Source organism: Schistocerca americana, chromosome 2 (assembly GCF_021461395.2).
Source record: "Schistocerca americana isolate TAMUIC-IGC-003095 chromosome 2, iqSchAmer2.1, whole genome shotgun sequence".
NCBI lineage: Eukaryota > Metazoa > Arthropoda > Insecta > Orthoptera > Acrididae > Schistocerca > Schistocerca americana.
The window spans coordinates 1,058,311,332-1,058,337,582 of record NC_060120.1 but is presented as its reverse complement, the minus strand read 5'-3'; the positions used below and the strand labels follow the sequence as shown (position 1 = coordinate 1,058,337,582).

At 40.6% G+C, this 26,251-nt stretch overlaps 1 protein-coding gene across 1 annotated transcript in view; it reads right to left on the bottom strand.

Annotated features, from left to right (window-relative positions):
- Positions 1 to 6,869: 6,869 nt before the first annotated feature.
- LOC124596470 (transcription initiation factor TFIID subunit 9) overlaps positions 6,870 to 26,251 on the bottom strand; it is a 104,512-nt gene continuing 85,130 nt past the window's right edge. Inside the window, exon 5 of the mRNA XM_047135611.1 lies at positions 6,870 to 7,284. Within this exon, the coding sequence (XP_046991567.1) occupies positions 7,136 to 7,284 (149 nt within the window). The 3' untranslated portion in view covers positions 6,870 to 7,135. The remainder of the gene's footprint in view (positions 7,285 to 26,251) is intronic.

Below are 26,251 nucleotides of genomic sequence, written 5' to 3'. Positions count from 1 at the left end.
TAGTTTTGTAGGTGCTCTCTCATCATACAGACCAAGTACAGAGTCAGTTTTCAGAGCTTTTCGCAGCACATCGAAAGAATCTTGTTGAGCACCACCCCAGATAAATTTAGCATCAGCTTTTAACAACTCTTGGAGTGGCCTGGCTTTGATAAAATGATGGTAATAGGAACATAATCTGAGGAAGCTTCTCATATATCTAATACTTTTAGGAATAGGAAATTCCGTTATAGATCTCACCTTTTCTGGGTCTGGTCGCACACCTTCATTTGACACAAGGTGTCCAAGTATTTTGATTTCTTTTGCTCCAAAGAGACACTTTCTTGGATTAAGTTTCAGTCCGCCTTGTTGGACACACTTAAGAAAGGCACTCAGTCTTTTTACATGTTCATCAAATTTCTCTGAGAACACTATAACGTCATCTAAACAACAAAGATACATCGTCCACGTCAGGTGACTTAGAAGATTATCCACCATCCGTTCAAAAGTTGCTGGTGCATTACACAAACCTTAAACTCATACAGACCCTCAAGGGTAATGAATGCAGTTTTCTCACGATCAGCCTCATCTACTTTGATTTGCCAGTATCCCGAGTACATGTCCATGGTTGAGAGAAACTTAGCCCCCTTCAGACAATCTAGTGTATTGTCAATTCGTGGAAGAAGGTAAATGTCCTTTTTTACTTATTAAGCTTCCTGTAATCAACACAAAAGCGCCAACTGCCATCCTTCTTCCTGACGAGGACCACTGGTGATGACCATAGGCTCTGCGAAGGCTGAATAATGTCATTCTCCATCATTTTCTCTACCTCGTCACAAATTATTCGACGTTCCGTTGCTGACACATGGTATGCTCTCTGGCTTATTGGTTGATGGTCTCCAGTGCTAATCCGGTGCTTCACCGTCAATTTGCCTAATTTGCTCTTCACCTTTGGACTGAAGCATTCAGAGAATTCTTGAAGAATGGCAAGTAGCTTCTTCTGTTGTCTCCTGGCAGATTAAAACTATGTGGCAGAGCACTTGCCGACAAAAGGCAAAGGTCCTGACTTCTCGGTCCGGCACACAGTTTTAATCTGCCAGATAGTTTCATATCAGTGCACACTCCGCTGCAGATTGAAAATCTCATTCTGGAAGCTTCTTCTGTTGTTCCTTAGTGACATCTGGTGATAGTGGAGTTAGAAGATCTTGTCTCGTAGTGGTAGCGCTAATTTCGCCCGCAGACTCGGCATGGGAGGTTTCTATGATGCTCAGTTGTTCTTCAATTAACGGCTCAGCGTTTGCTATGCACATGCGTCTTGGAAGGATCTGCGGTTCTCAGTGATAGTTAACTATCCACAATTCACCGAATCCATTCTTAAATGAGACGACAAAGGCTGGGATGACCAAGTTATTCTTCAGTTGTATGCTTCTCTTACATTCCACTACAAGATCCATGGGTTGGTGCATGGCATGACACATGACAGTTACCTTTCTAGCGCTGACTGCAGGAGTGATCACTTCATCCAGCACACAGTCTCCCCACACACTCAGATGCGCATCTTCCTGTCTACAGTATCTCATCTCGTCTAGAATTATCTTTGAGTGACCACAATTTATAATTGCCTGAGAAGCTTTCAAAAAGTCCCATCTGAGAATGACGTCATGACTACACTTGTAAGACAATGAATTCTAAGGGCTGTGTAAGGCCACTAATACCCACATGAATGGTACATCTTCCTGTAGGTTTTACATATTTCCCATTGGCCACCTTCAGCAGAGATGTTTTGTTGTTGATGAATACGGTTTTATGCAATTGGCGACGGTACTTCTCCGAAATGACTGAATATGATGCTCCACAGTCCACAAGAGCTTAGGCTGGTCAGCCATCCATGAGGATATCGACGTAGTTTTTGTAGTGTTCGACGGCAGAGGGTTTTTCTCTTTGGCGGCCTCACCTCCAAGGAGTTTTCCAGGTTGCAGCGACTAGGTGATCGGCTGGAGCTTCTAAACGGCGCTGGAGACCTTGATCGTCCTCTCCAGCAGCTAGCTTGCGGCAATGGTGACCTATGTTGTCCTGCACCCACATCCTCTTATTCATCCTCGTTGTCCAGGAGATGGCATCAGCCAAGATCGGTCTGCTGTATTCTGGCGCGGGTGTCCTCAAATGTCCACTGCCTTCCTCGACAATAGTGCACCACATGTCCTGGTTGGGCACAGTGGAAACATACTGGTTGGTTATCTTGGGTCCTCCAGACATCAGTCTTCCTTGGTGCCCAAACAGGTTCCTCATGCGGCATTGTAGGAACATAACTCTGCCTGGGCCTCGACTTTTTCACCGTTTTAAAGGGAAATGAAGAACGAGAGATTGGGTTCAATGTCTGTTCCACTTCCTGCCTTATGACCTCTTGAAGAGTCTCGGTTTTTTGCTCGCCATGCAATCCAAGTTCCTTCTGAACTTCCTCTCTCACTATCTGATGAAGAACACTTGTGAAATCAGTTGCTACCTCCATCACAGACATCGATATGATGTTTGGAAGCTGTTCAAACTTCTTGCCTGTAATTCTTTTTTGATGCATTGTCTCGATATACTGGCACCATTTTATGAAGTCGTCTGCTGTTGAAACCTCCTTCAGGAGTAGGGTTTGATACATGTCCTCAGCAACACCCTTCATGAGATGTGCAACCTTATCTTCCTCCTTCATTCTAGGATCCACTATTTTACACAGCTTCAAGATGTCTTGAATGTAGGATGCTGTCATTTGTCCTGGATGCTATGCCCTGCACTTTATCTTTAGCCTTGCACTTCTGTCATTGTGTGTCGCCTAAATACTTGCGCAGTTCCGCCTGGAGTACTTCCCAGCTTGTGAACTTCTCCTCATTGTTCTCATACCATTACTTGGCAGTGCCTTCCAAGTAGAAAAATACGTTAGCCAAACACTCCCATTTGTTAAACTTGGCTATACACTCACATACCTTCAGCCACTTGTTTGGATCTTGGCCATTGTCACCAGAGAACCTGGAAGGCTGTCTCATGTGGTGACACATAGTTGCTGTCATCATAATGTCCTCCTCTTCTTCTGTCTCCTATAGATTGTGATCTGTTGAATATGGCTCAAACTCTGGTTTCTTGCCATGTAAATGGCGGCTCAGTCGTGGCCTGATGGGAGCCACTGTGTTGTCGATAATGTGTGCTATCACAAGTTCCATTACCCAGTGCCTCCACCGAATAATGTCACATAGAAGAAGGTATAGTTAGATGAATGATGAACACTAACTTCACTTAACAAAGGTTTATTCAGCACTTGCACATATAAGAGCGTGGGGCAAACTGCCTCCCATCAGAACCCATACAGTATATATATGGGTACAGAACATTCCAGTACAATGATTCTTGACATTTGTGGATAGTTCTAGAATGAACTCCAACTGAATATAGAAATTAAAATTGTACAGTCCAGGCGACCCTCCATGCAACAGTTCAGTATCATAACCACTACACCACGGTGCTACTCAGCTTCTTCTGCGGCAATATTATTTTCAGCAACGTTTTAAAGCTGTTCCACTTACATTATAATACGTCTTTTACTATCTGGCCGTTGTAGAAATTTAAGGTTGACATCTAGTTGTTTACTGAAAGAACAGCTGACCTCTGTACCCAGGTGCAACTGTTACTTCAACAACATTGTTTCATATTCTTACACTGAAGACCATCTTACCAATCTCCGATCGTTGTTTTCTGTTTTGCAGTCTGTGGGTCTAAAGTGCACTATTGCCAAATCCCAATTTTTTCAGCTGTCAATTGAGTACCTAGGTTTTGAGGTTTCTCGCATGGGGATCTAGCTGTTGGGTCACCATGTTGACACAACTGCAGCTTAGCTGCGGCCGACCTCTATTAGGGAGCTGCAGGTGTTTCTCGGTAAAGTTGCGTACTATCATGAGTTTTTACTGGAACGATTCACTGTTGCTCAGCCACTGCATGTGCTTTTACATAAAAATGTGCCTTTTTTCTGGTCCCTAGCTTGTGACTGAGCATTCACTTTCCTTAAATCTAAGCTTCAATCTGCCTCGTGCCTGGCCACTTTTCAGCAGGGTCAGCATCTCGTGTTGGCTACAGATGCCTCTCAGTACAGTCTTGGTGTGGCGTCGGCACACAGATACATGGGCAAGTCTAAATGACCCATTACTTACACTTCTAAGATGCTAACTCCTGCTCAGCGGCGGTTTCCTCAAATTGAAAATGAGGCTATAGCAAATGTCTTCACCTTCAAGAAATTCATGTTTGCTTGTGTGGTTCTAAGTTCCATTTAATCACAGATCACAAGCTGTTGATTGCTCTTTTTAGCTTTTCAGGTTCTTTGCCGGACAAGGCAGGGTCTCATTTGCACTCCCGTTAGCATTATCGGATCCATTACTGGCTGACAGTGCAACACGCGGATGATGATGCCTTATCTCACCTTCTGATCAGCCTAGACCCGGTTTTCAATCAATATGAGTTGCTTCAGCCGGCTGTTGTGGCCAAGTGGTTCAAGGCACTTCAGTCCGGAACTGTGCAGTTCTGGCCAGGTGCACCTATTTGGGCTCATAGTTTTGGCTGCCAGCCGAACTGAGTTCCTATTGGTCATCAAGCATCGCTGGAGCTGGCACATGTGTGTCATCCGCACTCCTGTCACATCGACCAGCTATGGGGCCTGTTCTGGAGGGTCTACCACCTCCATTGCTGATGCCTGCTCCTGCATCGCAGATTGTCCAGTTTGCGCCGCAGAAAGGGGCGCCGACTGCTGACCTTGACGAAGACATCGCTAGGGAGACACCATCCGCGATCCTTCCCTATGGCCTCTCATGAGTGGGGGGACAATGCGCCAAACCACCCCTGCTCGCCACGTGCTGCAGCTCTACATTTGCAGGACTTCCGTATACCATGGTTATCGATAAGGCTCCCAGTTTGTTTCCTGAGAATTTGCATCTCTTTGTTACGGTAGTTGTGTTCGCCATCTCATAACTCCCCCGTTTCATCCTCAATCTATGGCGAGACCAAACCCATGGTTCAAACATTTAAAACTCAGATGCATCTGGCAGGTCCCCTGAAGCTGCAAGCTGCTTCAGACAACCCCCCCTCCTCCCCACAGTAGCATTGTTTTCTTATGGGCTACGTTTTCTGTGTCTAGTGTTTTATACGTATGTGTGGCTTTCCCACACCCTAGAAGGGACGAACGACATAGCTTTACTCATGATGCACGATTCCAGAGAGCATGTGTCCATACAGTTCACAGGCCTGCTTAGAGAGGCCACCTGGGTCAGTCCCCTGGTGAGCTGCTAAAGAAAAAGTATTATTTAAGTGATCGCAAAAGAGCACTCTGCCTATTCCGTAACCTGTATTACTGCTGTCCAGTAAATTTGTTCATTGTTATGCACAACTTGTATCTTACATTTTGCTGTATTAACTACTATGTTCCATGCATCATGTTTGTTCTTGCTATAACAGTGTGGATACTGCTAAGGTTTTTTTACAACATTCCTTACACTGTTACAACAACATATAAGCACTTTGAGATATTTACTTGTTCTGGCTATTTTGTAGGTTTCCCTCATTCATTCTGAAGACACTCTGTTACCTGTAGTGATCCAAGATTTCCTAGTATCGCTTTTTTTCTTTGTGGAAACTACTTTCAATCATCTTTACAAACTTATTACTAAACATTTTGAATTTAGACCTGGCATTGTATTCACTGTAAATTTCATCCCAGTCAACATTTTTAAAATTTTCCTTAATGCCTTCTATTGTCACTAATCAATCTCATTCTTCACTTAATTATGAAGAGCCTCTGACAGGCACAATGATAAGACTGCTATACATTTAAGCTGCCAGCCAAAAGGCCTTCACACACACACACACACACACACACACACACACACACACACACACACACACGACCACTGTCTCTGGCCGTTCAATTTGGCTCAGTGGCCAGAGACACAAATAATGTGTGCGTAAGTGGAGACAGAAAGATTGTGGAGCTATAGAGTTTAACAAAAGTATAAAACTACATTTTTTTCACCAAGTATCTTTCAGAGTACTGTATTTATTAGACATTGTGATTATAATATACAGCCGTGCTCGCCTAATTACACGTGACATATGAGGGTGCTAAACTGGATGTAATAAAATACAACATGAATGCAACATCACAATTGCATATGGGTTGCTGCATATATCGAATGTGTATGTATTTTATAAATAAAAAGTAAGTATTAATCTGTTCATGCATTTGGTACCTATGGCTTGTATGACATATTTCAGAGGCTTCCATGAACCAGGGAGTTAATGATGTGCAACCAAGGGTCGAGTAACAAGTTTACTTGAGCGTTACCCTGTGCTTTTGGATTACTGAGGCTCTGTATTTTGTAATCCATTAAAACTGCCGATGGGGCCAATGGGGAAACCAGAAAATATATTACTCATCGATAATGCTTAAAATCAAACATTACTGGTTTCATCTTGTTAGTGTCATAGTTGGTCTGTGTTCACATTAAGTTTGCATTCGACTGGCGCACAATGTGCACAGATTAAAAAATGTATTAAAACCTGTTATAAGGATCACTGTGGATGCCATGTAAAGTAGTGTGTGTGTGTGTGTGTGTGTGTGTGTGTGTGTGTGTGTGTGTGTGTGACATGATCTCCCATGTTGTCACTGTTTGCTGCTCTCAGTACCAACAATTACTTCAGCTATTTTGTTTCATTTAGTGTTGACTGAATGCAGTACCATACACCGACTGCAACATATGATCAAAGTTATTACCACACTAAAATATTAGAGTTGTCTTGTGAAAATTTTGTTACATGCGACAGGAAACAGGGTAGTAATTTTAACACCAAAGAGTAAAGAATGACAGCACTGATGAAAACAGAACCATTTTTAATTGAATTGTACAATGCATATCTTGAAGTCCACAATAATAATAAAGTAGCTACAGTACTTTACGTCTCGAGCACTAACTGTCACCTCACAATTTTCTTCAGGACATAAAATAAATAAAAAATAATAATAAAAAAAAGCCATTTAACATAGTAGGTAGTGAAAACAAAGTTTCTCTAATTGTACAATATCATCCATTCAAAAACATAGTTAACTGAAACACAATCTCTTCCAGTTCACACACTTTCACTCTAAAGTATCATAATCTTCACTCTCATCTTCTCGCTTTCGTTTTAAGCTTCCCCCACTTGTGTCACTATCCTCCAGTTTTAAGGTGCCAGTACCTGACGTTATTTGGACTTTTGGCTTGGTTACAGGTTTCTGGATGCTGGGTCCTGGGAAAAAAGATAATCAAACAATATTTTTATGACTAAGTTAAAAAAATATTTTACATGGAACATCAATAAACGATTAGCACTGCTAAAATAATTTATGCAAATTCTGTAGAAAGGTTGACAGCAATTATATGAATTGGTGCATGGTGACAAATCATTAGATTTACACAGGAGGTGTGTTCATAAAATTTTGTTACCTTGAAAAGAAACAAAAAAAAAAAAAAGCATACCAGCAGACCTGGTAGAGACTGATATCAACAAGACACGATACCACAGTATCATGCTAGAAAAGTTAAAGCAAAATAGAACAGGACACTAATAACATGCAGCATCAAACATTAATTCGTTTTTGGCAGCAGTGGAAGTGTTGAGCCGTGTCCCGACGGCAAAAGAAGAGAAATGAATCAGCCTGAGACAGCTAAAACATTTCAACTGTTGCCGAAAATGAATTAGTGTATGGTAATTCACTACATCATTTTGTTTTGGCTCCTCTAGCAAGATGCTACAGTACATCTGCAGGTGTAGCTTAACAAACACCAAAATTAATCATGGAATTCCACTAAGTCTGTTGGCAAGTTCATTGCCATGATATCCGAGTAATTCAGCATCCACAGGAAAATTTCATTTCTATGGAAGACCTATAGCAGGCTGTGAATGTTACAGATCAGCGCATCTTCGATCTACTGCTTGCAGTCCACTCAATGAGTCACTCCATACAAGTAAGTTCAGGTTTGAGAGAGTTCCAGTGTGTTGAAGAGCTCAAAATACAGCTGTCAGTTTTGAAGTAAATGTGCCGATCATATCTGGTACCGGGCCTTGCACATTAAACTGACCTTGGAGCCCTCTGTATATACAGTTTAGTGAAGTCTATAATTGTCGTATAGAAAGTTAAATATCTAGTGGTAAGTGGTGGAGCCTTCATGCCACAGTGTGCCCTTTTCTCAAATGATATCCTGAGAACTGTGGATGTAGGGAAACACACAGATTCCGCATTTCTAGATTTATGGAGTGTGTTTCACATGGTGCCACCCTGCAGATTGTTAACAGAGCTCCAGGCATATGGAATAGGTTCCCAAATATGTGATTGTCTCGAAGATTTCTTGAGTAAGAGAACACACTACGTTGTTATCAACTGCGAGGGTTTGTCCCAGGGAAGTGTGATATGACTACTTTTGTGCTCTATATACATAAATGGATCTGATGGACAGGGTGAGCAGCAACATGTGACTGACTGCTGATGAGATTGTAGTACACAGAAACATACCATTACTGAGTAGCTGCAGAAGCATAGATGGCTTGGATGGAATTTCCATTCGTTATGACGAGAGGAACCTGGGTCTAAATAAAGAAAAGTGTAAGCGAATGCAGATGACTAGGAAAAACATCCTGCACTGTTCAAATACATTATTAGTGCTGTGTTACTCGTCTCAGTCATGTCAATTAAATATTCAAATAATAGAGGGAAAGATTCCACGTGGGAAAAATATATCCAAAAACAATGATGATGTAACTTACCCAACGAAAGTGTTGGTATCTTGATACCAATGCTTTCATTTGGTAAGTTACATCATCTTTGTTTTTGGATACAATTAAATATTCAGGCATAGCAAATCAATATGAAATGAAACAAACACTTAGTAGTACGATACGCGAATGTTCATCTTTGATTTATTATGAGAATTTTATGAAATTGCAGCTCATCTATAATGGAGACTGCATAAGACCACTAGTGTGACCAATTTTTGAGTACTGCTCTAGTGTTTGGGATCGCCACGAGATTTGGATTAATGGAAGATACTGAATCAATTCTGAGGCTTCCTGTAGATTTGCTAGTGGTAGATTAGAGCAACAGACAAGTGTTACAGAGACGCTCTGTGAACTCAAATGCGATCTGATATACTTTTCCTGAAACACTGAGAAAAGTTAGAGAATCTGAATTTTCAGCTCACAGCAGAACAACTCTACCGTCTCCAACATACATTATGTGTAACGAATGTGAAGACAAGATAAAAGAAATTAGCACTCGTATGGAGGAATATAGACATTCATTTTTCCCTCATTACATTTTTGATAGTTGATAATGATCGCTTAGCTGAGCAGAAGGAGCTAGTGTTGTACTCTTTGAAATGAGATGCCTGCTTCTTCAAGGATACTGTTGACTGGGCTTGTATGAAAGGCTCCAGTTGCTAGTTTTACGCTGTTATCGAATCCAGGTTCTAGTAAACCTAGTACAATGGAGCTGCTGAACCACAAGCAACACGTCCATAGCCAAGCTCGATAAAATTGGCATGCTCTAAAAGAGTCATAAAACCCCCAAAATCCATTCCCTGAGGAGCAAGTGGAGTAGGTTCAGTTTCTTCATGCAATTATCCTGGTGTTGTCATATGTTAGTTTACTGCAAATAATAATCCTAAAAAGCGAAGTTAGTCAGCTACTTCAAGTAGTTGGTTTCCTAAGTAAAGCTGTGGATGGGGAGGTACATACTAAAGTACAGACAAAAATACACAACATGCATTGTGTTGATGACACTACGTGTGCTTCTGGGCTCCATCTTGTATCCTCTGTGTGGCATTCTGAAGTTGCCATTACAAACTACATGGTGATGGAGATCTGTAATATGTACAGACATCATCGACAAGTAAAGGCAATAAGACTGTGGGGGGGGGGGGGGGGGGGGGGGGTCGCACAGTGAAGAGGGTAGCACTCAGCACCAATCCCTGTGGGACTCCATCTCCTGGACATATTGGGTACTAGGAATTGTGCCAAGTTGTACACGAAATATACCAAATGGTAAAAAGTGCTGTAGGAAAAAAAAATCAGTAGGCAACCCCAAAGACCACACTTGTGCAATATTGACAAAATGTGATAGCATGCTGTAGAATCGAAATGCTTTTTGGATATCAAAGAATACAGCACACAGGTGTTGTCGGTGCGCAACTGCAGACTCTAGTCCCAGAAAGTGGTCAATGGTAAACTGAAATTGTCAGAGGATGCACTGTTATGGAGAAAGTAGTCATTTGGATTCTAAGCACTAGCATAGTTACCTAGATACCATTATAACAATTTACATTAAGTAACTGTCTGATGAACTGGTTTGTAATTATCCAAGTTGAGTATGTCTATTCCCAGCATCAGGTAGGGGCCACTCTGCTCTCCGTCAACTTGGAGAGAAAAATTCCCTCTCGCCACATTCAATTAAGATGTTCCACAACACAGTACTCTTTTAACTGCTGTTGGTCAGACATCGAAGCATTGGTTGAGTATTCTGTAGAATACCCGGGGACATCTCTCTATACGAGGGCTTTTGAGTTTCCATTCAGTAAAAAGAGCATTATAAGTTTTTAGGTGGTGGGAGTGAAACGACAAAGTGCTGCATTCTGCTACATGTCAGTAGTCTGTAAAGGTAAGACGGTAATTAAAGGATTGATATTTTTCTCAGCGATATGTACAGCAATCCAAAGACACAGTGATAACGTCTTTACTCTGTGAAATGCTAAACTGCTGTGGGTAGTCAAGGTGTACAAATCTGTCAAAGTTTAAACTAGACTCAAGTATGTACTCTCATAGAGGAGACTTAGTGTTCACTTTACTTTCATCCTTTTTTCTGTTTTTTTTTTTTAAAAAATTGAACATGCACTGCAAGTCACTTAAATGCAATTAAGTTGGTCACAGAGTGATGGCATTTTAGTGCTCATCATCATTCACCAATGGCCCTGGTTATTTCATAGGACCACAAGGGTATGGATTTCCATTTGGGACAGTGTGTGGAAAATGGTATCACTTCTGCAACACCTTTGCTCACAGAAGTAGAATCCTACACCATATTTCTCCTCAGTGACTCAAACTTGCACTTTGGAGGTATGTGCTGGCCAATTAGCTCTTCTAAGGGACCAACGTGGTAAAAACTCACTGATGTTTTGATTTGGTGAGGAAAGTACCATCAGAAAGTGATCACTATTTCACAGGTCTCTGCAAACATTCTAACAGCATAGCAGATGCCATAGGCAGCAATAAAATGTGATTGTTCTCCTGTGTTTAATAGCCAGAGTTCAAATTCAGAGAAAAACAGTTGTCCTCTACGTTACTAGCACTGCTCCTCCACAAAGAATTGTCGGCAATAAAGTCCCCCATTAAACAAATAAAGGGTTGGGCTAGTTATACTATAAGGGTTGCTATTGCTCGATAAGATATTTCCCAATATGTGGATAGAGACAGTTATAGCTTTTAGTCTGGTGTTTAGTGGTAGCTGTTTGCTGTAGATGTTACAGTTTATTAGTGTGAATATGCTTCAAGACTCTCTCTCTCTCTCTCTCTCTCTCTCTCTCTCTCTCTCTCTCTCTCGACATGAGTATTGTAATAGGCTTGGTAATGTCTAACACTATAGAAAAGGTCTTCTAAGAAATTTTATTCCTGTACTGCAACACAGATGCAATTAGCTGGCATGCACAATTGTGCTACTTGGCCTTGCACCTCGTATGAGGTTGGTGGAAAATCCACGTACGAGGATTCTTCCTTATGTCAGGCAGGGATCCAATTTGGTCAGAATCGTCAGATATTTTTTTGGTTTGAGTTTTTGTTCTCTTTTCTTTCTTTTTGTTTCTGGTGAGTTAGAGTTTGTGTGAGATTTTGCTGTCTTTTTAGCTCTGGATTGGATTATGACCAGGCTTCTCTGCAATACAGTGCCCAATGCTCTTCGGTCCACTAGTTCGTGTGAGGTCACATCTCTGTTTCACGTTTGGAGGAGGATGCCTTGGACGGTGTCCTCTCCTATGTTGGGATCAGAGACATTCAAAGTGTTTTCGGCTGCATCAGCATGGAGGCCTCAGCTGGTGCTATAGGTTTGGGGACCAAAGGAGTTAGCAGCCTCTCCTTCCGATAGGTGGTTGAATGATTTGCATGGATGTAGCTAGAAGGTGTATCAGGTATAAAACTGATCACAGTACCTGCAGAAGCTGTGATAACGTTGATGGAGGGAAGATGTTCATACTTCTTTCTGGTGTAATCAGTTTAGTGTTTTACATTCTTGGATCTTCCTTTCTTATTTGAGCATGAGGCAGGCCTAGAACATGGAGAACGCTGGTATGGACAATTAACACATGTTGTCATGTTTGGTTCCTGGGTAAAGCCCTTTCAAAATATCCACATATAGGTTCAACGCTGCAGCTAGAGGACAAGTGACCATAATGTAGGCTCTGAAAACATCTCATCTCATAGGTGGGGTAACACAAGGTTTAACATTGCATCTCTAAACTATTACTTTAATTTTCTTGGGTAATATATTGCCTTCAAAACCAAGGATAAAAGCACTTGGGTCGTTTCAATTGTCCTTCAGGTCTTTCTGGATTTGGAGAATGAAACTGACTCATCACTTTCCTAGGTTGGTTCACAATTTGTCACTTTCTGAGGTATCGAGTCTTGGTGGAATGCAAACCTTCAGCCATACTGAAATTTTATGTGCAGTGACAATGTTTGTCACATTTCAAAAGTGCTTGTTGTTAACATAGCCATTGATGTTTTGATAAGCAGGGAACAATTTCTCATTTTTTCCAATCCAGCAAACTTGCGTAACTTATCCTCAATATGTTTGACGGCAGTCCAACAGCTCATTAAGCACAAGCTGCTGCATCTCATTAATGCACGAGCTGCTGCATCATCTCTGTCACAACAACCAGCCACATACATGGCACAACTTCCTTGCATCATGCCGTTCCAAGCTTTCAATGAACAACAACAGGAATGTAACCAGTGCTCATCAGGTCAACAATCACTGCGCTACACACTGTGAAACACTATCAGTGGGTCACTGAACTTCAGGGTTTGACACGGCAGTGTCTTTTCAATGTAGCTGTGAACAGCACTACAGTGATGCAATTACATACAATGTACCAGACAGTAGGATTTATTAACGAATTCCCACTATGATCCCTTTGAAACAATTGCTATAAATTATTGAACGTCAGAACTCATGTGGTAATGCCATGGAAATTTTTGAGGTGGCTCTGATTTGCAGTGTGACACAAAGTAACAAACAGTTATGGCCTTGCAACCAACCACTGCGTGCAAACAGGCCACCTCACTGTGGACAGAGTAAACAAGTGTGTCTACTGGGAGATCATGACCCCAGTGCTTTTCCATGCATAAAAGACAAAACTGCCATTCAGGTAAATTACATGTACCAACCACTGGAATGTCCTGACTGTTATATGCAGTAAGTTGCGTGCAAGATTTTGTCAACTGTGATGAGCCCATCTGCTCATAAGTGGTACATTTAAGCAATGTAACCGAAGCACCATTGCTTGCTTTGCTTGTAGAAAGCCAGGTCATGTCCTGTGTGTGCTTGCAACAGAACAAGAACTTTACCCACATTTGCTCTCGTAAGTGTGGGCACCTTCTCGCTCAGTGAACATAGTTTTTTTCTAAACCGGCTACTGGTACTAGTAATGACCAACTTCGGAACATGCCTTCACCCAGCCCAAGTGCTGTGCAATGATAGTCAAACAAACTGTTTGTGAACTTAGTCATTGCCGGACACCATGTGCGACTTCAGTTGGACAATGGTGCTTCGGTTACATTGCTTAAATGTGCCACTTATGAGCAGATGGGCTCATCACAGTTGACAAAATCTTGCATGCAACTTACTGCATATAACAGTCAGGACATTCTGGTGCTTGGTACATGTAATTTGCCTGCCAATTCCAGTTTCAAACCACAACGGTGACACATACAATTTTATGTTCGCGAATGTTAATATAGTTTTGGGTTAGATTCTTTCAATTTGTTTGGTCTCTGTATTCACGACATTGTACTTCCTGTTTCTACTTTCAATTCAAAAGACAGTGTTACTAATTTGACTGAGGAGTTTCCCAATTTATTTTCTGAAGCTCTTGCCAGGGCAAATAATTTTGTGGCACATGTTACAATGAAAGACAATGTGCAACCTCAGTTTTATCGGCTGTGTCTCGACCCTCACGCACTTAGAGACAAAGTTGAAAATGAACTTAAAGAATGGCAAGACAATAGTGTTATTGCTCCTATCCAGGCTAGTCAATGGACTTTTCCCTTAGTCATCTTACCAAAGCCTTCTGGAAGACTTTGTGTTGACTTTCCATCCACTGTGAATTCACGAACAATTATGGATATTTATCCGTTGCCTTGCCCTGAGGAATTAATGGACAGACTTGGTGCAGGAAGCTATTTTTCAAAGATTGACTTACACAATGCATATTTGCAAATTCCACTATACAAGAAGTCTCAGGAAGTGTTCGTCATCAACACACATTTAGAGTTGTTCAAATTTTTGCACTTACCTTTTGGCAGCACTTCTGCACCTGCCATATTCCAATGCTATTTAGAACAGTTTACTGCAAAAGTTCCATTCTGTTCAAATTACTTGGTTGATATTGCGTCAGGATGTACACCAGAGGAACATACAATAAACTTTGCGCGCTTTTTCAAGTGCTTTCAGCTGCCAGTCTGAAGTGTTGCCTGGACAAATGTGCCTTTTTTCAGACTGAAATTCAGTACTTAGGCCATGCTCTTAATTGCCAAGCTGCTCATCCCTTTCACTCACATTTGCTGGCCATCTGGAACCTCCCTGACCTGCAGAACATGAAATTGTGGGCAGTTTTTGGGAAGCTGACATTTAATATACGGTTATACCCATTGCAGCCCAGATCGGGGTTCAGTTGCATCCTCTGTGCCGAAAGCATGTGCCTTTTGTTTGGACCAAAGGGTGTCAGGATCCATTTCAGAAACTTAAAAATGCTTTGTCGAGTGGCAGATGCCTTGTTCGTTTTGATCCCGCGAAGCCTGTGGTTTTAGCAGTGGATGCTTCTTCGTATGGTATCATAGCTGTGCTCTCACACAGATTTGGTTCACAGGACACGCCGAATGCTTTCACTTGCAAATTACTGACCAAGACTCAATGTAATTATTCCCACCTCGAGAAGGCACTCTGTATTATCTACGGCCTGATAAAGTTTCACAATTATCTGTTTGATCAGAAGTTTTACCTAGTGATGGACCATAAGCCACTTCAGTCTTTTGTTTCAACCACCCAAACCTGTTCTGCTGTGCATGGCTCAGAAGCTGCCATGTTGGGCATTGTTACTATCACTGTATCAGTACAAAATCTTGTACCGGCTCACCCTTTCTTGTCTTCCTGTTTGTCCTGATTCTGAATTCTATGCTACTGCCACATCTTGTTGTCAGATAGATGCGCAGGACACTGAACGTTTACAGACTTTTCCACTCCACTATAGGAAAATTACTCAGGCTACAGATGCATACTTGAACCTTTTGTTGCACTACATCTGTACAGCCAGGCCCTCGTTCAGTGAAAAACATTCAGAATTCTTTTGCGAGTCGATATTTTCCAGTGTTAAAGCGTCGACTGCACACCGACCAGCGCAGTGCTGCGAAACAGATCAAAAATGGGCTGACCTGCATGCCAATGGAAAGAGCGGGCAGGAAGACAGAGTTCCGTGCCTGCTGTCAATGCTGATTAAACCAGCCGCCTCGTCGCTGCTCAGCCACTTTGAGAGCATCAGTACTCAGTAATAGGAGGACAATACTTAGCCTGTGCTCTGCGAGTGGTTGTAGTAGTAGTAGTAGTAGTAGTAGTAGTAGTAGTGTATGTACGAGGCACAGGCAAGCACTTTATAATGAGAAGTTATGTTTCTTTTCTTTTTAGAAATAAAGTGCCCTATTAATCTGAAAGTGTTTCATTGTTTTGTACAGATATTTTGGATTCCTGCCACCAGCCACTCAAACTTCTCTCTTTCCTTGTTTGTGCCAGTGCTGACTCCCACAGTAAAGAGACAACACAATTGGACGAAATTTTTTAGGAGGCAAGATTCATTACAGACAAAACCACGAGCGCATTGACTTTAAACACATCTGTGTGTCTACCAAGTTGTTGGTAATAGAGGATATGTAGGTAAGTTGATGCTATCTAACGTGTCCCTCCCCAAACAATTCACACTACAGGAAAAATAGTAGTTAAACCCAAAATGAGATAAAAATTACTTTACCCAGAAAGTTTGATGAAAAATAAAGGGAAAAGATCTAAATGAAAGAATGAACAACCTAGATAAAGACCCAGGTCAAGAGCAAGGACTGCCATCATGAGTTTTGTAGTAAGAGAAGTAAGGATAGTCTGTAATGGGAGACTGCAGCACACTAAGGGAAGAAAATGGTCCAGTAACTTGTGGTCTATACTTGCCACACACATACTCTTGAAAGAGTTGTGAGCTCCCTGAAGTGCCAGAGTGATGGCAATAGTCACTTAACGAATGCAAAACCACTTCAAGGAAACTAAAGAAGATATCTCTTTGTCAAATAAACATTTCTCACCAGAACACTAAGGTATTTAGTGCTGGATAAACTACTGAACTTCTGAATGTTTTGGAACACAAACAGCATTTAGCTATTGGAGGAACTGTATTTGAAGAAAGAATACAAAAGTGGAGATTAACAACAGAGTTCTAACAGACCAATCTCCCTTGCTATCAAAACTTCCTGAGAAAGTAGCTTACAAAAGAGTGAAGAAGCATCTTTTTGATAATAACCTTGTAGCAATAGTTCACTTTCACTTTTGTAAAGAATTCACTACTGAGAAGGAAATATATGATCTCACGAACTCAATTCTAGAAAAATTACCCTGTTGGCATTTTCTGCTATCTTACTAAGGTCTTTGGTCATAAGGGAAACTATAATTGTACACCACTAAAAGTCTTCCTCTTGCATGGATGGAGTCATATCATAATAACAAAAAACAGAAAGTCATATTAGCATATTATACGACAGGAATAAGAGATAATTCAGAGTGGGAAAACATTAAATACAGTGTGCTGCAAGGTAAGGTGCTCAGCTCACTTTTATTCTCAGTCTATATGCGTGATTCACCTGCAGCATTGGAGGACTCTTCAAAAACTGTAATGTTTGCTGATGACACAAAAAACCTATAAAGTGCCCAAACACAGCCAGGAGAATAGTGGGACAGCCTTTAACTTGTTCACAGGTAACAATTTAACCCTGTAATCTTACCTAAACTTTTACTATGCAATTCCAAACAAATAGAAATGATTTACAGGTATTAGAAGTAAAGATCAATGACCATACACTGGTCAGGGCTCCATGTGAGACACTCCTGAGCATCCAGATGGATAATAAACTGCTGTTGTACCAACAAGTGGGTAAGTTAGCCGAAAAGCTCAGTTCTGCCTGGTTTTCAATTAAAATCACTCTCGCCATATTGACATTTGTGAAGGATCGCTAGCACACTTTCAGTTTTGCCCTAGATCATAATATTCAGGGGAATTCCAGCTAATTAGAAAAAGGATTTATTCTACAAGGAACTCAACAATTCACAACCACAGTATTAGAAGTAGAAACAATTTCCAAATTGACCATATACCACTCTCTACAGCTCAAACTGGAGTTTCATATTCTGGTGCAAAAGTTTATAACAGATTATTTGTTTTTGTTTTCTTTTGTTTCAGAGTGCAAAAACAACTAGAGTCATACACACCCATGTCAAAACTGTAGAACACGAAGACAAAGGGAGGAGTTAAAAACGACTACATGTCGATCCCAATCGATGGAAGAGAAGATAGCCAAAAACAGGGACGTGGAGAAAGGTCTATAAAATACACCCTAGAGAAACGGAGGTCCAGAAGTAAAATTAAAAAGCCTTCGCCATATTGCTACAATGGATAAAAAGTAAAACGCGGTTGACAGACCGCACATTGTTCGCTAAAATGGTCCAAAACTCAGATGGCAAACACAAACAGGAATGTAAGCTGTTAAAAAAAAGGGGCATTCCGTCAAGAAATGGCGGACACTCACAAGTTCAGTGCAATGTGCACAAAGTAGTAGGGAGGACCACCACTTAACAAATAGTGCACAATACAGAACCTAGTTAAAATGATTTCCTCGCAGCGAGAGGGCTGAGGGGAGGTTGTCCAGACTGTTGCGAGAGGCTTAACAACTCAGACCTTGTTCTCATGAAGGGAAGATCAGTGGTGATGCCAAAGTGACACCACCTGCTGACACATGGCAACACAGAGATCATCAGGGGAATGTGAGAACTAGGAGGCTTAGGTACAAGGAGTGCAGCCTTGGCAGCAGCATCAGCAGCCTCATTTCCTGTCAGACCAATGTGACCAGGAACCCACATAAACATCCATCAAGAGTGAACAAGTGACAGCTTTCCTAGATCCCTTAGACGAAGGGATGGATGGTGTACAGCACACACAAACTTTGAAGGGCAGTAAGAGAATCTGAGCAGATGACACAGTTGAAAAACCTGTGTCGCTGGCTGAACTGCATGGTCTGATATAGAGTGAACAGCTCTGCTGCAAATACCGAGCATTTTTCTGGAAGCCGATACCAAAAAACTTCAACGCCATTGACAATGGCACACCTGGCACCATGGTAATCCAAGAGCCATCAGTGTACACAAAGGTACTATCATGGAGTTCCATGCAAAGGTCGTGAGACTGATGGCGATAGAGCGAGACTGAAGTTATGTGCTTAGGAAGGCCAAAGTGAACATGGGCAGCCTCATGATGCCAAGATGGTGAAGGGTTCACACCCACCGGGAAAGTTGCAGGTAGTGTGAAGTTAAGCTGCTGGAGCAAGAGTCAAAAGTGAGCTTCAGGAGGCAACAGAGAAGAGGGGCGCACCCCTTGCTGGGGTCATCAAAGAAGGAGGCATTGGATGGGTGGCCACACATGGCAGACAAACGGCATGCAAATCTGCTGAGGAGGAAGCCATGGCAGTAGGGCAGTGGTAGTTTGGCAGCCTCTGCATACAGACTCTCAACCACGGTAGTGTAAAAAGTGCCAGTGGCCAAACGGATGTCACAATGGTGGATAGTATTGAGACTACGTAAGATGGATGGACGTGCAAATCCATAAATGAAATACCCATAGTCTAGTTTTGAATGGACAAGGGACTGGTACAAACGGAGGGGGCTGGTTCGATCCGCACCTCAGGAAGTACCATTGAGGACACGTATGACATTGAGGGACCGCATACAGCAGGCTGCCAGGTAAGACACATGGAAGGACAAAGAAAGTTTCTCATCGAGTATGAGCCCCCAGGAATTTCGTAGTTTCAAGAGCAACAGGCCCAAGTTGTAAAGACAGTGGAAGAAACCACATGTGCTGCCAGAGATTTGAACAAATGGTTTTGTCAGTGGAAAAACGAAAGCTCTTGTCATTCATTTACTGTAATTACAAGGTAGAAAGACACAGGTACGCAATGTGCATAGATTTGAATAATGTGTCATTATGAGGAAAACAAATCCATTCCTACTGTGTTTATTAAAAGCGAAATTGTGGCTGAGTGTATATGTGTGTAAGCTGGATTAATGTTTGTAAAGAAATTGCAACTCACTTTTATTGTGAGTATTAAGAAGTAAGTAAACCTTGAGCACATAGTGTGCAGAGATTTAAATGATGGGTTGTAAAGAAATTTAGAGCTTTCATTTCAAATGAAATTATTAAGAGATTGAAAGACATCGGGCACATAATGAGCACCTAGTTGAATGACATGTTGTACTGTGGCTGTATTGGCATTCTTGTAGTAATGTCACAATGTATGTTCAAATTGCCCGAGTGGCATCCAAGTGAAAGACTAGCGTCAGGCCACTGAGTCACACAAAATTATTATGTTGTATCAGCGTTCTTGTAGTAATGTCACAACACGTTTGTTCAAACTGCCTGAGTGGTATCCAAGTGAAATGTATCAGGCTGTTGAGGCACATAAAATTATTATTATTATTATTATTATTATTACAGAATGATAATCTCGTAACAGACTACTGTGGTGTAATAGTCAAACAGCTAGAAAACTTGGCATGTTAAATTCTATTACTTTGAGGAGTAAGTTATTAGATTCATTTATCCAGCACTGTGCTGTAATTGACTTGTTATAGAATTAAAAAGTAGCAATCATAAAAATCTATATTGCTCATTTAGGAAGGGGAATATGCAGTGTTCCAGATATCGGTGGTAATTCTGATGTTCTTTCCACCTTAGCTACAATGGGTAATTATAAATTTTCATTTCAATGTATTTATAGTAGCCATCTTTCATAATATTCACTAAATGCTGTTTGCTTTCTATTATGTAAAGAGTTTAAAAGATTGTGACAATGTAGTATCATATTTCTCAGTTGATGCAGCACTTTGCAGTGCTGGTCATAGCAATGTTATAGCCAATGGCTAACGGGTGTGAGAAGCTGGGATCTGCAGTGTCACAAATCTTGTTTTGCATTATTGCAATAATTAAAAATAACAAGAAATTAGAAGTTTTTTTTCTTTAGAGCCTCCAGCATAATATATGTCTGATAATGACATGATTATTAGATCAGATGCACCAAATAATGCTTATAATAGGCAATCTTTATTTACAACATACTGTTTTGGCATTATCGCCATTTTCAAGTCCATCTAAATTGATGTGACGTCCATATTACACTGTTAGAGGACTGTCTGATAAATGTTACTCTTTTAATAAGCTGGTAAATATTGTCAATATGTTGAAAATAAAATGTTAATTATGATGTCACAGTAGTTTGACAGTTCCACGCTTACTGTCAAACTACTGTCACATCATAATTAACATTTTATTTTCAACATACTGACATCATTTACCATCTTATTAAAACAGTGACAGTTATCAGACAGTCCACTAACCACGTAATATGGATGTCACATCAATCTAGACATACTTGAAAATGGCGATAAAGCCGAAACAGTCTGTTGTAAATAAAGATTACTTATTATAAACAGCTATTTGGTGCATCTACTCTAATAATCATGTCATTATCAGAAATCAAAACCTTTGTGACTGAGCTTGTAATTAGATAATGAAAATGTTAAATCTCCATTAAGTCTTGGTCCATTCACATTGATAACATCAGTATTGTATACAGTTAGAGAGGAATTTATTAATGTAATCCAAACAATGTAAAGTCCAGATTGGAATATCAACACTATTATAAAAAGGACAGATTACTACTTATTGTAAAGATGACACGCTGAGTTGCAGACAGGCACAACAAAAAGACTGTTTACACATTTAGCTTTCGCCCAAAGTCTTCTTCGAAAGGAAAACACACATTCCTGCACGCAAGTACACCTCAGGCACACAACTGCTCTCTCTGGCCACAGAAGACTTTCACCAAAAGATAAGTGTGTAATAGTCTTTTTTTGTGGCTGCCTGCAACTCAATGTGTCACCTTTATGGTCAGTAGCAATCTATCCTTATCAGAATATTGTTACTTTCTCAGTTCTATGTGATAGGATTTATTACAAATTGGCACTGTGGATTCAGCAGCCAGAGATTGCAGTCATGTTGGTGTTGGTGTTGGTGTGTGTGTGTGTGTGTGTGTGTGTGTGTGTGTGTGTGTGTGTGTGTTTTGTCTATTTCTGATTAAGGCCTTTTTGGCTGAAAGCTTATTTGCTGACAGTCTTTTTGTTGCACTGATCTGGGACTCGGCATCTGTGCTACATGGTGAGTAGCAACTATCCTTTTCATAATATTGTCATTATTTCATGCTGGATTTTGCATCATCTGAACTTCCTTATTTATGAGAACAGAACTTCAAAGCTATGAGAGAGTTAGTTCTGGATGTGCGGTGTTTCGAGTTTCCAAGAAGTCCAGTGCTGATGAATTAATTAACACTGCAATCAGGATCAACACCAGTTTCCAGAGAAACACTGCACATTTGCCTGTAACTGATGAAAAACTGTTCTGTCAACATGCCAATAGTTTGTTCCACTGAAAGAAAATTTCCTTCTCATTTACTTACATGAGGCCTACTCCTCTTTATCTGTTGTACAATATGTTTTTCGTATTATTGTAATTATACTATCTACTGTGATGATCTAGATTTTCTTTCACAACAATTCTCTCACTGTAATCACTACAAGTTCAGGATGACAAGAATGTGTCTAAAAAAAATGAATATCCACATCTGGTGTGGTTTGGGTTAACTTTGAATGTTTCACATTCTTCCCTTTGCTGCTTTTAACGAAACATTAGAGTTCTGAATTGACAATAGTTTTAAGAAGTGGAATATATTTTTGTGAAGCCAATTTGAGTATTTCCTCTTTCCAAGAAGAAAGGTAGGCAATTGATTAACTTCAACCCTCGCAATATTAATGCATTTTCAGTAATGATTACTACTGACAGAGGTGTGTGTGTGTGTGTGTGTGTGTGTGTGTGTGTGTGTGTGTTTTTTTGGGGGGGGGGGGGGGGGGGCGGGGCAGTATTTCATTACCACCATAAGAAAAATAAAAGAAATACAACTTTAATTAATTGTTACACAAGAACTTCATTCATCCATACCAGGTGGGACCTGATATAATCTGACTTACTGAAAATCCAGACAATCTGGAAATATTCCACTAACAAGGGAACCTCCCCATCGCACCCCCCTCAGATTTAGTTATAAGTTGGCACAGTGGATAGGCCTTGAAAAACTGAACACAGATCAATCGAGAAAACAGGAAGAAGTTGTGTGGAACTATGAAGAAATAAGCAAAATATACAAACTAAGTAGTCCATGTGCAAGATAGGCAACATCAAGGAGAGTGTGAGCCGAGGAGTGCTGTGGTCCCGTGGTTAGCGTGAGCAGCTGCAGAACGAGAGGTTCTTGGTTCAAGTCTTCCCTCGGGTGAAAATTTTACTTTATTTATTTTCGCAAAGTTATGATCTGTCCGTTCGTTCATTGACGTCTCTGCTCACTGTAATAAGTTTAGTGTCTGTGCTTTGCGACCGCACCGCAAAAGCGTGCGACCGTGCGATTAGTAGACGCTTTTGCGGTGCGGTCGCAAAGCACAGACACTAAACTTATTACAGTGAGCAGAGACGTCAATGAACGAACGGACAGATCATAACTTTGCGAAAATAAATAAAGTAAAATTTTCACTCGAGGGAAGACTTGAACCAAGGACCTCTAGTTCCGCAGCTGCTCACGCTAAACACAGGACCACGGCATTCCTTGGCTCGTATTGTCCTTGATGTTGCCTATGTTGCACATGGACTACTCAGTTTGTATATTTTGCTTATTTTTTCATAGTTCCACGCAACTTCTTCCTGTTTTCTCGATTGATCTGTGTTCAGTTTTTCAAGGCCTATTCACTGTGCCAACTTATAACTAAATCGGAGGGGGATGCGATGGGGAGGTCCCTTGTAAGCAATACAATATAGAATGCTATATTTATTATAGTTTGCTCCCATTTATTTACTGAAATATTGTGTAAGTTTCTTTTGTTTCAAACTTGTGAGACATTTCAGAGCTGTGTGGGCGTTTCACTAACATCACTTAGTCTGAAGTTGTTCCCAGCTGTGCCATTACCGCAGCAGGGAGCATTATTTCTTTTCCTCAAGTGCCACTTTCATCATCCACTTCACCATTAGTATAATAGTAATGGTAGCTGGAAGTGTGGTACCAGTGATCAAAAATTAGGTACGAGCTCTGTACACTAGCTTAAACTTGCCAGTGAATCCTGTGATGTCATCTTTGGGCTTGCTGTCTCTGTGTGCTCTGAACTCGTACTCATGAGTGTCTGGCACTGCCCATGTAGCTAAAAACTTGTCACTCAAATCTGTTGTTGGGTACAATTCAACTTGCCCCACATACAAAGGAGAGCAAGTACACAAGTTCACGAGTAAAACTGCAGACACATGACACTGCCTCTACATATGAAACTGTAGACATGACAATTATTACATACAAATACAATGACTGGCCATTTACCAATGAATATTTTTCTGTTTATACGGTACATACGTTTATATAGAAGTATATGTGTGCTTTATATGTATGTACACTGAGATGACAAAAGACATGGGATAGCAATTTGCACATATACAGTTGGTGGTAGTATCCTGTAAACAAGGTATAAAAGGGCAGTGCATTGGTACTCAAATGGTTTATATGAAAATGTTTCCAATGCGATTTTGGCCGCATGATGGGAACTGACAGACTGAACACATAATAGTAGTTGGAGCTAGGCGCATAGGACATTCTATTTCAGAAATAATTGGGGAATTCAATATTTTGAGATCCACAGTGTCAAAAGTGTGTTGGGAATATCAAATTTCAGGCATTATTTCTCACCATAGACAATGCAGTGGCTGACAGCCTTCACTTAACAACTGAGAGCAGTGGCATTTGCATACGATTGTCAGTGTTAACAGACAAGCAACACTGTGTGAAATAACTGCAGAAATCAATCTAGGATGTATGACAAACATATTTGTTAGGACATTACAGTGGAATTTGGCATTAATGGGCTGTGGCAGCAGATGACTGATGCAAGGGCCTTTGCTAATAGGACAACATTGCCTGCAGCACATCTCCTGGGTTCCTGACCATGTTGGTTGGACCCTAGACCATTGGAAAACTGTGGTCTGGTTAGATTAGTTGAGTTTTCAATCGGTAAGAGCTGATGACAGTACTCGAGTGTGGTGCAGACCCCACAAACCATGGACCAAAGTTTTTAACAAGACACTCTGTAACAGATGATAGCTCCATAATGCTGTGGGCTGTGTTTACATGGATCATTGACTGGAAATTGTTCTGTTCGGCTGCTTGGAGCCATAGACAACACTTAGTTGCTACAAATCTGTATGGTAGATGCACCAGTGTCTTCAATCAGCATTAATGCAATAAACAAAATTTGACACAACACATTGAATTCTAGGTTCCTTGTACAGTTATGTGAAGGAAATTACAAGATCTTTGATTAATTACTTCTTTACAATTAAGTATGATGGCTGTCAAAAAGCCTTTTATTTGGCAAGATTTTTCTCATTTTGCATGACCGTTCTAGAGTATTTTGATGCTAAAGACCCAATTTTAAATGGAAATTTGAGCAGAAATCGGACATTATTTGTTTAACAGATATGTTCAATAAATTCAGTGAGGTTAAGTTGCAGTTACATAGAACGGTCATGCTAAATGAAAAAAATCTTGCCAAATAAAAGGCTTTTTGACAGCCATCATATTTAATTGTAAAGGAGTAATTGATCAAAGATCTTGTAATTTTCTTCACATAACTGTACGAGGAACCTAGAATTCAATGTGTTGTGTCAAATTTTGTTTATTGCATTAATGCAGATTGAAGACACTGGTGCATCTACCATACAGATTTGTAGCAACTAAGTGTTGTCTATGGATGACATTGTATATTCCAAACAACCCAGTTACATTTTGTTTTAAATTGCATATATATCCATGATAACACCCTAACATAGCAAGTGCTCCGTCTGGTCCCACTGATATTATATTTGGTGAAGGGATTGGTGAAATAATCTTTCAAAGCATGACATAGGGAAGAACAACTGAAATGCTGAACTATGTTTTTGTAAATTTTGACTATAACCTCACTAATGCTGCATCTTAATGGGTTTTTACTGTTCTCGCGAAGAGCAGTTCTTCATGGGTTTCTTTGTCAATAATAATGCTTCATTACAAGGTAAAGTTCTTCCCAGAATTAAATTAATGAAGCAAAACAATGGATGGCACAAATTTTCCCAGTTTCTCAGTTTGTCACAGACAGACTGTCACGGCGATAACGTTTCTGTCTATGTTTGACTTTTAAATGTCCTTCACGCACACTCTGAAGCTGGGTTTGAGAATGTTTTGAATATGAAAATACTACAGTGGATTATCAATCCACATAGTGGTGTTCAAGAAACAGATGTTATGTTACAAGAAAAACTGATTAGAGTAAGCTCTAATGAAGAACTTAGGATATGGTTTAGAAGAGGGATATAAGCAATTCTGGGATCAGAGATCGAACGTGTTACTTGTCCTGTATTATAGACTACCATGAGATGGAAAAGATGTCAAACACAATCTTCATATTTTATGGAAAGGGGTTTCAACACTGTAATATCCTTGCAAAACATAAAGAAAATTGGAAATCACTAACCAAGGAGAT